The sequence below is a fragment of the Microcebus murinus genome, chromosome 24 (assembly GCF_040939455.1).
Source record: "Microcebus murinus isolate Inina chromosome 24, M.murinus_Inina_mat1.0, whole genome shotgun sequence".
In the NCBI taxonomy this organism is placed as follows: domain Eukaryota; kingdom Metazoa; phylum Chordata; class Mammalia; order Primates; family Cheirogaleidae; genus Microcebus; species Microcebus murinus.
Window position 1 is genome coordinate 24,942,316 of NC_134127.1, and position 12,546 is coordinate 24,954,861.

The window sequence follows — 12,546 nt, forward strand, 5'->3', positions numbered from 1 at the left end:
CCACCTTAGGGGAGACGGTAACATAAGCCTTCACTGTGGGCTGTGAAGCTGATGGTCGACCACTGTTTTCTTCACTACCTGCGTTTCTGTTTCCTTCTCTCCTCTTTTCCACTTAGCCCCAGTTTGCATGTCCTCGGGTTCCCCACTATATCCCCCCTTCTACCTTTCCCACACTGTATCTTCAACTCTTTCTTCCCTGCATACCCATTCCCCCTTCTCTCCAAGCAGGGCTAATGAACGCACAAGCCTCACATTACCGAAGAACACAAAGGCACAACACACCAAGCAGTTTGACAGGGTCGCCCAGCAAGGGAGTGGCTTAGCTGGAAATAGAAAGCAGACACTCCTGGCATCCACTATATTAAAGTGGATTAAAGTGGTTTATCCCAGCTTCAGCAAATGCTTCAGATGAAATCACGCATGTAGTCAGGTACTAAAGGACAATCAGAAGATTCTATTTGCAACAGTGAAAGCTTAAAGGGCTGCTATACTATACAAAAGTTGCAGCCCACTCTTAATTTCATTAACTTGCTCTGTAACAACGCTCATCTGCTGTATCTCTGTTTTTTTCCTACAGGGTATAATGGAAAAAGAAGGGATATCTGAGGGACTGGATAAATGACCATTTACCCTCTCCTCAAAGAACTGAGGGCCTGACAAAGCCTATTTCTCTTCTGCAGCAGACTAAGGGCAAATGAAGGGGGACCCTCGTCGGAAGCCCTGCAGCTAGCAAGGAAGAGGGAGGCAGGGAGAAGGTAGGAGGCGCACCTGCCAGGAGAAGGGGCAGCCGGCCCTCCTGGCACCAGGCTGCAGGCTGCCCAGCTCTCCCACACTCGCAGTTAAACCAAACACAGCCTTACCTTTTGGGGTCCTGGCCCCAAATAAGAAACACCAGCAACAGATCAGAGCAAGTCCTGCTCCCCTTGCTATCCAGGTGGTTCCAGGAGGTAAGGACTCTACCCTCATGGCAACAAGACTAAAGCAAGAGATGGGCTTTTCCTGGCATATGGAGGTAGGAAACCTCCCAGAGAAGAACCATCAAATGGTGGCCAAATATGACCACATAATCATCATCATCATACTTATTATACTTCAAGTATATTGTGTAATAAGTAGCCTTTTGTGGCTGGAAAGTGTGTTGAACTCATGACACTGGTTTGGTAAATTCAAATTCAATTGTTTCCAACCAGTACAATACCGCCACCTAGTGGTTAAAGGGGACAACTGCACTCACAAGTGACCACGTGGCGGGTAGTGATGGAGGAAGATGGGAAAAAGTTGACAATGACGCTGGAATGCCTATGGTAACACCCCTGTGAAACAGGCACTGGAATAATACAAGGGTCTGCTAGGGAGTTCAATTTATAATACTGGAGTTCTCAGTACAGACCGACATTCTCTCAAACGGCACAATAGGAACTATTCAACACCAACACTCAGCTCTTAAAGAAATGAAAAATGTAGCTAAAAATTGTTGAGCAATAAATTAAAATTATTTTCCAACCTAGCCACATAAAGTCCTTTTTTCCTTTAAACAGTAAGATGACTTCCATTTTCATCTACACCATAGGACTTGTACTTCCTGTAAAGCTAACCTGGGCCCATCTCAGATCTACTGAACCTGAACCTGCATTTTAACGAGATTCACAGACTGTTTCATCAGCCAGTCAGTCACACTGTCCACACAAGATGTCACTGCTGGCCAGCAGTTAAAAATGCTTCAAGAAACTCAGTACAAACATACAGATTTTAACAACAAATAAAAAAGTACTTAATCTTACCTTTTGTGAATTTCTTATAATGAACGCGGTTTTTGGAGATTTTGGACTTTTCCTCAAGGCTAAAAGATTTCTTTTCCTTGTTGTCTAAGGAGTCTTAAAAAAATTTTTTAAAAAGATGAAAAGCATTATATTAAACTGTATGTAACCATTCTCACTGTCTTACAGCAAATGGTCTTAAATAAAAATTTAGAGCCCCATCATTTATGATTGAACTCAGATCAAATGGTTAGAATTTTTTTTTTTTAAACTGTACTATGGATCAGGCCAGACTATCCTTCAGAAATTAATGAAATCCTCATTAGTAATTAATGAGGAAGAGAAATGAAAACTTGTGTTCACACAGAAACCTATACACCAATGTTAATAGTTGTATTCATAATGGTAAAATAATGAAAATAACCCACAAGTCCTTCAATGTGTGAATAAATAGCTGAGCAAACTCTGGCACAACCTTACACTGAAATATATGAAATATAAAGAGGAATGAGATATTCATTAAGGTAGATAGACACTGATACCTGATATTCAAATTGCTGTATCTGCTACTCTTTAATCAATTTTCATTACAGCTTTAATATGACATAAATTACACATGCCATATTTTAACTTGAGTCTATCAAAAAGGGACCCATGTAGTTTTTAGATTTATTTTATTATGACAAATCCATAATACACAGGAACATATATGTCTTGTTTAAGAAATCTTTCCTTAATTCTTCTACATTATCTTCTAAAAGCCTTACTGCTAGGCTTATCATATTCTTGCTAATAAATCCACCTGGAATTGCTTTTGTGTATGGTATGGGGTAAGGGTCAAGTTTGATTTTTTTCTATAAGGACAGTTAACTGTCCCCAAACCATTTATTGAAAAGATCATTTATTTCCCATGTTGTGGTGCTTAACAAAACAGCTTTCTCTCATACTCAAGAATCCCTGGAAAGATTAGTTTCCTATTCAAGGTACAAACTGAATTGATTTATCTTGCCATTCTCAAACTCTTAATAGAGAAAAAAGTGTTTGCTTAGGGCTAAAGGTTCATCCAATGAATGCATCTTTAAACTGTAAACAGAAATGAATATTTGAAACAGCTTTAATCAGTTGACTTTCAGATATGTGATGCTTGCAATAAAGAGTTCACAAAAATATTTAAAAAGACAAAAAACAACAGATGCTAGTGAGGATGTGGAGAATGAGGAACTCTTATACATTATTGGTGGCAATGTAAATTGGTACAACCATTATGGAAAACAGTATGGAGGTTCCTTAAAAAACTAAAAATAGAACTACCATATGATCCAACAATTCCACTACTGGGTATGTATGGAAAGGAAAGAAAATCAGTGTATCACCAAGAGATGTCTGTGCTCCCATGTTTATCATAGCACTATTCACAGTAGCCAAAATATGGAATCAACTCAAGTGTCCATCAAAAGATGGATACAGAAAATGTGGTGCATACACAGAATGGAATACCATTATACTTAGCCTTATAAAAAGAGTGAAATTCTGTCATTCAAGACATGGATGAGCTCAGAGGACATTATGTTAAGTGAAATAAACCAGGCCCAAAAGATAAAAACTGTACACTCTCACTCATTTGTGGAAGCCAAGAGTTGATCTCATAAAAGTGGTTTTATGGGATAGTGGGATAGTGGTTATTAGAGGTGGGGAAGGTTTTGGGGAGGGGGATAGCCAAAGGCTGGCTAATGGATACAGAAGTACACCTAGAGAGAAGGAATAAGTTCTAGTGTTCTATAGCAGTGGTCCCCAACCTTTTTGGCACCAGGGACTGGCTTCATGGAAGATGATTTTTCCATGGACTGAGGAATGGGAGTGATCATTTGGGGATGATTCAAGCACATCACATTTGTTGTGCAGTCAAACGTCTCTGCTAATGATAATCTGGATTTGCTGCTGCTCCCCAGCACTAGCATCACCGCCTCAGCTCCACCTCAGACCATCAGGCATTAGATTCTCATAAGGAGCCACAACCTAGACCTCCCGAATGCAGTTTACAGCAGGGTTCCTGCTCCTATGAGAATCTAAAGCCTCCACTGATCTCGCAGGAGGTGGAGCTCAGGTGGTGATGCAAGTGATGGAGAGCGGCTGTAAAAACAGATGCTTCCCTTCCTCGCTGCCACTCACTTCCAGCCCCACCTCATGCTGGGCAGCCCAGTTCCTAACAGGCCACATACTGGTACCTGTCCTCAGCCTAGGGGCTGGGGACCGCAGTTCTATAGCACCATAGGATGACTATAATGAACAACCATTTATTGTATATTTTCGAATAGCTAGGATTAGATTTTGAATGTTCCAAACACAAAGAAATAATAAATGCAGTGACAGATATGCTAATTATCCTGATTCGATCATTATAAATTATATAAACGTATTGAAATAGCACACTGTATCCCGTAAATATGTATAATAATTATGTGCCAATTAAAAAAATAATAAAAACAAAAAACATTGATAAAAATATTATACATTGAGAGCTTATGTCTTCTATAAACCTGAGGGAAAACAACTCTGTTTTCCTACCTGCTGTTTCCTGCGCATGGCACGTGTTCAGTTCAGCCAGGAGCTGGTTAAAGCCATCCTGATGTGCAATCCAGTTGTCCTGAAAACATCAAAAAAGTGAATGAGCAGCAAGCCTGGAGTTTACCTACACTAAGATACATTGTGTCATCAAGGAAATCTGGTAGTTAATATGAAATTTTAAATGTTTCATCAAAATACTATTTGATATATTTAAATGAATTTAAGAAATAGAAACTCAAAATATTATTTATCCGCATCATTATTAAAAAGGGGCTTCTTGGAAGCGTACACTCTGATTTCAACAATCAACTTATAGTCAAATCATCAACACACCTGCATGTGAAATATTAAAACAAAGCAAAATAAAATTACTATTTTTTTCTCACTAGGGAAAATTATGTAGTTCAAAGGACAAGAGCAGTTAGGGACATAGAAGCTCCCTTCCTTGCTACATAGCACTTAAAATATTTTGCCCAATTCTAATTACCTGCACTGACCCCAATTTTACAAAACTCTGGGGAAGGGGAGGAGGAAGGACTTCAAGTCCCCTGAATCAACGAGCCCCCATTTGCAAGGTGGTTAACTAATAAGTTCATCATAACGAAGAGAATCCGGCATATAAGAGAATGAAGATCTCCAAAAAATAGAAACCACTGGCATATAGGGTTTCAATGTACGAATTTGCCCCATATACATTCTTAAGCTTTTTTTGTTAAGAATATCTAAGGTAAAGGCATATTGAATAGGTTTATTGGGTAACGCTTCTCCTAAGAAAATAAGTATGTCTGTGTTACCTATCTTTCAACAACTCCACTGGAAATCAACTTTATAGAAATGCTTTCCTTAGTGGCTGAAAATTTTAGCTGCTCCAACGCACTACTCAGAGCTACTGAACTCATCAAAGTCTGTCAGTTTACCTAAAGCAATTCTCCAGATTTTCTAACAGATTCTGTCAACTTCAAAAATTTAGCAACAAAACTTTCAGCTTAGATACTTGTTAAAGGAAACAATGATATTGAAAATGAAAAACATGGCAGGCCACTCATTTTTAATTACAGTGCCACATTTTCAAAGTGTCAGTGTTCAAGAGGAAATGTGAATAAATTCAACTGCTGTATACAACAGTCAGAGGCAGACAAAGGGACAGGAAAAAAACACCACTTTCTTGCAGTATTTCTGAAAGTAAATGCCAACAACTTTTCATGATATAAACATGATATATCAGAACACAGGCAAAGATTTTAAAAATTCCTTTCTGTCCTGAAACGAATATTTCTATAAAAAGAAAACTTTTTGCAAAGTTTAGCAATAAACTAGTTTGGATTTCTTAGGCATAAGCAAGCAAAGGACCCATGAGGGCAATAAGGCAAGGTGACGGCATGTTTCACCTGAAGAACCAGCTTAGCCGGGGGCTCTTTATTTATCTAAAAACATGGATAATACATACTTGAAGAGTTAAAAAGGGATCAATCAACTTTACTGGGTTAAAATTTTTATACTGACAAAACCGAAGTTAGTTATGCAAGGACAACCCCCAGCAGGCATCGTGTTGCTCACTTCATTATTTACTGTCGCTCCAAGGCCCAGGTGGTTATTTTTAACTTGAACTCTAATGTGATCTGTGGCTCCTTGCTCCTGGGCCCCTAAACCCTGTGGAGATTAAACACAAAGAGAGTTAGCATTTTTACCAGGTAGAGAGATTACCTTTCTTCCTTCCAACGTTCAACTAATTACTGAACACCTAGAGTGAGGCACTATCCTCACCTCAGAGGACCCAGTCTAAAGGATTCCTACAAGATAATATGTCCATAATAGCAAGGGTGCACATCAGTGACAGTTCTTCGCAATAAAAGTCTCATGTGAACACTAAGAGGACCATGCCTCTTGCTGACACTCAGCAGCAGAGCACTGCCACAACAAGGCCAGAAGCCCATCGTGGGTGTCCTTGGTATTATGGGTCCATGGCTCTCCATCAAATACTTTTACAAAACAATGAGGAAAAAGGAAGGGGTGACTCCAAGTCCCTTGCCTCAGTTAACACTCACTAGTAAGATGTTCCAGGTAAGGGGAGAATCAAATGCAGAGACCCTAAGGTGGAAAAGAGCTTGGTTACTGGAGAACCTCAGGTACCCAGGAAAGCTTCAGCAGTGAATGAAGAACAAGTAAGATGATAGGAAAAGGACAGACCACAAATGACCTTGGAAGTTATGGTAGGAATTCAGATTTTATTTTAAACACAATGGGAAACCACTGGTCATTCAAGCAAGGGAATGACCTGATCTAATTTCCATATTTTACAAGATCACTCTGGCTATTATATGGCAAACAGGCCAGGGGAGAAAAAGAAGGAAGGCAGAGAAGCAGCTGAGAGGCTGAGGAGGGTATCAGAGAGAGGATGACTATGGCTGGACCAGAGCAGGAGCGAGCATGACTCCTGGGCTTCTGGCTAGAACAGGTGGGTGAATGGTACTATTTGCAAAAACAGGGAATACTTGAGAAGATTTGAGGGATCAAGTGTTTTATACTAAAAATGATCCCCTTGCGATGCTTACTTGTGTGGATGTCAAGTAGGCTATTGAATTTACAAATTTGGAGCTCAGAGGACAGAACTGGACTAGATATAGAAAAATGGCAGTTCCCGGACTTTATTTAAAGTGTGGCATGAGAATGAATGAAATCACCTGCGCAAACTACAGCAATGGGCCTGGAGCTGAACCCCAAGGAGGTGCAACAATCACATGTCTGGAGGAGGAAGAAAAGACAGCAACGACTTTAGGAATGGCTGGTGAGGTAAAAGGAGGACAGGAGTCTTGGCTACTGTGGAAGCCAAGACAAGTATGTCACAAGACGAGAGCAGTCACTTATGTCCAATGCTACCACCGGGTTAAGTAACGTGAAAACAAACAATGGGTCCACTGGGTTTGGCAACAGATCACTAAAGACCTTAACAAACTCATTTAAATGGAGAGATATCAGTAGAAGTCCTACTGGAGTCAAAAATAAATAGTATGTAAGGAAATGAAAAAAAAATATGTAGTCTAGTTACAAAGGAGAATAAAATATAAAACTCTGATGGGTAAATATGATTCCACAAGCTACTAGTTAAAAGGTACTGTCTACAAAAGACGCTAATCATGGCTTTAAATGATAAAAAGAGTTGGCATTTATGTCTAATTCTAATTTTATTACCATATGGTCATGAAAATTTTTGATTTGGGATCAAAATTACTTATTGATCCAAAACATAAACTTCTTCCAGTCTCATAAGGAGGATGTTTTCTCCCCATCTGTAATCTCTTCACATGGCTCAGATTATTTTTGCTGTTCCCAAAATACCTTTCCTTTAGACCACCCCATCTTCTCTAGCATCCTCTGGCCAAACTTGGAATCGTCATTACTCCACGCAGTGTTTCTTGGATCCACAGTCCACCTCTGCTTCCGCCGACCTAGAAATGAAGAAGTATCTCATCAGCAATCTATATTTCGGATCTGGGAAATATCACACAGATACACACATATTAATACATAACACATGCACACATACTTGCATAAAATATGACACACATTATGATACAGATATTAGATTCAACATCCAATAGAAAGTTAATAGACTGGATCATTTATCCTGGTTTCCCTAATAACGGTATACTCTCAACATATAAATTGACCTCATAAGATTAAAATTGAAGTGCTCCCTTCAAATGTGACAAAGTGAAATAAACTCAAGATACCAGAGTTGGGCCTTCCACATTCAGCCATCGGCAGCAAGTGAAGGCCTCTCCCAACATCAGCATTGACATCACCAGCAGCAGCAGCAGTTGTTACAGTGTCCACTGCTACGCATTATGTGCCAAACGCTACACACAATTAGATTTTCACAGTAACCCAACAAGGGTAGATACTATCATCTCTACTTGCAGATGAGAAAATCTGAGGCTTAGAGAAAAAAATCTACCTAACATATCTAAGTAAAAACCAGACCCTTTAAACAAATCAAAGTCCTACTGACTTCAAAGCTGCTATTCCTAATGCACAACATATAGCAGCCATTATGCTCCTAGAGAGAGGCAACTGCACTCTCCACACAAGTGACCTACAGATGGGACACCATCCCTTCTCACCAGGATGCCCTAAGGCCAAATTACTGCTGCTTTAAATTTCTGGAATAAATTATTGATTTCTTTTTTGGCACTTAACAGTCTACTGTAATACAGTTACTTATAGCCATCTTTTATGTTTACTATTAGACCATAATCTCCTTAAGACTCATATTCATGTTTTATTTTTTCTTATGTCTCACTGCAAGAAGTATAAAAACACTTTGCCCATAGCAGGCACTCAATAAATATGTGAAAGAATGAAAAAGAAGGAAGGAGGGAGGAAAGAAAAGGGAAAAGGAAAAAAAGGAAGGAAGCAAGGAAGATAATTGGATTAAGGGAACCATTTTGAGTCTTATCAAGGTAAATATTTTTTAAATGCATATAAATTACTCACCATTATAAACTCAAGTTTAATCTTGTAGTTTTAAAGAAAATTATAGCAGAGATAAAGAATCCCAAAGGTTCAAAGAATAAGGATATGAAACCCAAAGTTGACTGTGATCACCTAAGAAATTTGGAGGCCAGTGTCACTGGCCTACTGCATCAATCTAAGCACATTATCTCACTGGACTGTACCCACACACCTTTTCCTTTTGCTGATTTTGCTCTGCATCTTTTTGTTGTTATAAATCTCAGCCATGAGTCTGCCTACACGCTGAGCCCTGTACCTCAGCAAATCAATGAATCTGGGGATGACCTTGGGAACCCCTGACACAAGCTGGAATGGCAGTATATATAACATAGCACTGAACCACAGGGTAGGGTGCCCTGAATCTGCAGAATCCCTAATTGGAACAATGTGGTTAACTATCCTCTAGCTGGGGGAATGACTCCTATTTGGAGATCTAACTGTATGGCTCCGTCAGGATACATTTTGTGGTAATGCCAATAAAAACGGTCCATACGACAGCTGCAAGGGACTTCAATTACTCTGTGCTTGGCACTACATGACCTATGCCAGGACTCAGCTTACTCTAAAGGATGTGCTGAGTCCCAAAAGCCAGGGACAGAAGTTTCATCTTTTTATTTTTCCAAAGACGCTTTCAGATGTTCAAGAGTTCAAAATATACCACCCATGTATTTTTATTAAAAAATTATTCAGGGGTGGCAAGGGCAATATATGTAACCTTAACTATATTTGTATCCCCATAATATGATGAAATAAAAAGAATTAAAAAAATTATTCCAGACATATTCAAGATTGAGGAAACTGTAATATAAAATTTTAATGCAATGAGAATTTAAAAGCCATTAACTATAGTATTGTGATTTGATTACAAAATGTAATGACTACAAGTGTCAAAGATTGGTCTAGAAAAGGAAAGAGTCTGAAAAAAGTAATGTCTCAATGAATAATCTAAGTCTAAAACTCCAAATTATATAAAGCCTGGAAAGTGAGGATGATAAATGAAATTCTTGTCTTATACAGGAAGAAGTTTGTGTAAGCTAGATTTCTTGTCTTACATTGGAGAGACCTAATAAAATAACATTTAATGATTAGAGAAATACAGGATAAAGAATGTTTTTGAATAACACCATGAAAATCGCTAGATTTTAAAAAATAGAAAAAGTACCTGTGGTGATGAAAGGAAACAAAATACAATCCATAAGACAAGGGGGAAACAAAGGAAACAGCATACTTAACTGAAAATGTTCACTAACTGCAACCCAATTTAGTATGTAAGCTAAGTGAAAGCCGAACTGAGGAGTATGTTCTTGTAACAAGCAACTGAGTCAATTGCAGGCAGCCAGCTGATTCAAATACAGCAAATGCAAAGGCTGGGCTGTAGCCAATTAAACTATCTCTGTATCTCACTTCCCTTTACTGTCCATAAATGCTGCCTGGCCACATAGCAGGCCAGAGTTCTTATAACCTGTTCTGGTTCCGTGAGCTGCCCAATTCTCAAATCATTCTTTGCTCAATCAAACTCCGTTAAATGTATCTGGTCTAAGGTTTTTCCTTTTAACAACACTAATCCTAAATATCTAATCACAGAGAATGCTGTAAACATTAATTTAGCAAATTATAAAAAAGAACAACACAAAATACTGTATATCATGAGAAGGATTTGAAAATTTGTAATAATCATTGGGAGAGAAAAACTGCAAACCTTCTCTTGAAAAGCAATCTGAACTACTGATGTCTACAAATATTAATAGCACTTTATACCTCTATTGTACCTGAAACTTTTCAAACCATTTTCATGTTCACCATCTCACTGATTTTTTTAAAGGCAATCTAATGATGAAGGTAACAGAACTTTTTTAATAGCTTCACAAAAACTGACAAAGGAAATAGACATAAGAGAATGGCAAAGCCAGGGCCAATGTTTCCAAGAGCATGCTGAATTAAGTATACATTAAAGAATAAACCAGAACAGATTTTGACTATCTAGGCTCTAATCTTGACTGCTCATTTCTACAGAGCAAGAAAATAGAGCCCAAAGATTCACTGTCTAAAATATATTCCTTTCTATGAGTCCCCATTTAAGAACAGTATAAAACTGCTGATCTCAGGGGTAAGAACATAAAGATGTAAAGATAAGTTTGCCAAGTTTGCCACTTTCTAGCTCAATGACTTGGGGCAAATTATTTCCTCTGAACTTCAATTTCTGCGGTGCCTCATCCATTTCGTTTCGAGCTCCATCCTCTTAGAAATTAGGATGCCTAACAGCATTTATTTCACAAACAGTCGTGCAGGTGGTCTGTTAAATAAGCTGTTTCCGTTCCTTGCTCACTACACAACTTTTAAAGAAAAGTTAAGGACTGACTTTTCATGGCCAAAGCATGACTGCCATCTGGTGGCGAGCAGCCTTAGCTACAGGCACCATTCGGAAGTGAAACAGCCTCTCCAGAAACAGGGAACTCACCGACTTCGCTCCACAAAGTGAGGGTAAATGTCAAAGGCAAAAGGAGGCAGGGTGGGGGTTGAGACCAGCACTTCAGTGATAGAGTAATTCCATGAACCAAGTCAAAACCGTCAGTCTTATGTACAGTTACTCATCAGCCCTGCACGTCCCCCACCCCAAAAAAGGCTTTTTGTGTTTGATAACTTCTAACCCCTTTGTTTTTCTTTTTCTGGGTCCAACACATCTTCGATAACTAGATTACACTGCCTGAAATGATCCTTCCGGCCTCACCTCCTCTTTTCGACCTGAGGAAGCTTAGACCCGGAGAGTGAAGAACACAGTCCGGGTCCCCGGACCGGCGGCAGCAGGGCCAGGCCCAGGCCCAAGCGTCCTGACTCCCTTCCGAACCCCCCGCGCGCATCCCGGGTGTGAGTGTGAGGACAGGCGTCTCGGGGAAACACTCGCGGTCAGACAGCCCACTAACTTTCGGGGAAGGCCCGGCTTGGCAGACCGCTGCGGCGGGCAGTGCGAGCCGGGCCGGCTTCCCAGCCCCGAGACCCCCGGCCTCTGACAACCCCGCCCAGGGCGCGCCGGAGACCCGCGTCCCCCTGCACCATAAGATCACCGTAGCGCCCGGGTCTGGCCTCCGCGTCCGACACTCACGCTCAGCCAGCATCGACATGTCGCAGAGCCTATGTGTGACACCGGGACCTCCGGACTTGGCGACTGCGGCCACCCGGCAGCGGTCTCGGAAGTAGCTAGAAGTCCCAGAACAGTCTACCAGGTGGACTGCAGCGGCCGGCGCGCATGCTGGTGACGTCAGTAGCGCGCGACGGGCTCCTCCACCACGCGGCGGCCAGGGGCGGGGCGGCGGAGGCGGATGACGTACTCGTCGCTCATTTGCTACAGCGGGATGCGTACGAAATGATTGGATGTGCGTAAGTCCCTCCTCCCACAGCGTCGGCTCAGCGTCTGCGCTGGGCGAAGGCTACCTGTGGCGTGTTCCTCCTTGAGTTCTAAATACCGGCGTGGTGCATAAGGGAGAGAAGTCAGGACTCTGCGCTCAAGCACTTCAGTCTCTTGGGGAGAAGAAGTGTGTAAACAGCCGTCCTTAGGGCCGTCAGTGTTATATGAACCGTGCGGACAAGGAGTTTGAGAAACTCGACAGGACAGGAGGACTTGGCACCGTGACGTCCCATCCCTTCTTCACGGCTTACCTCTGCCCTCTGATACAGATGAATGATAGATCTGATATCTCTCCATCTGTTGGTCTGT

General features: G+C 40.7%; 1 protein-coding gene across 2 annotated transcripts in view; it reads right to left on the reverse strand.

Annotated features, from left to right (window-relative positions):
• The window catches only part of PINX1 (PIN2 (TERF1) interacting telomerase inhibitor 1), a 58,195-nt gene extending 46,078 nt beyond the window's left edge, over positions 1-12,117 (reverse strand). Inside the window, exons 1-5 of one of the 2 annotated variants that reach the window (XM_012775472.3) lie at positions 11,935-12,117; positions 7,659-7,768; positions 5,880-5,972; positions 4,323-4,401; positions 1,782-1,874 (exon numbers count right to left, since the gene is read on the reverse strand). In XM_012775472.3, coding sequence (XP_012630926.1) covers positions 1,782-1,874; positions 4,323-4,401; positions 5,880-5,972; positions 7,659-7,768; positions 11,935-11,953 — 394 coding nt within the window. In that variant the 5' untranslated portion in view covers positions 11,954-12,117. Of the gene's footprint in view, positions 1-1,781; positions 1,875-4,322; positions 4,402-5,879; positions 5,973-7,658; positions 7,769-11,896 lie in introns of both variants that reach the window. The other variant, XM_075997181.1, reaches the window with a different exon arrangement.
• Between the last annotated feature and the right edge of the window lie 429 nt (positions 12,118-12,546).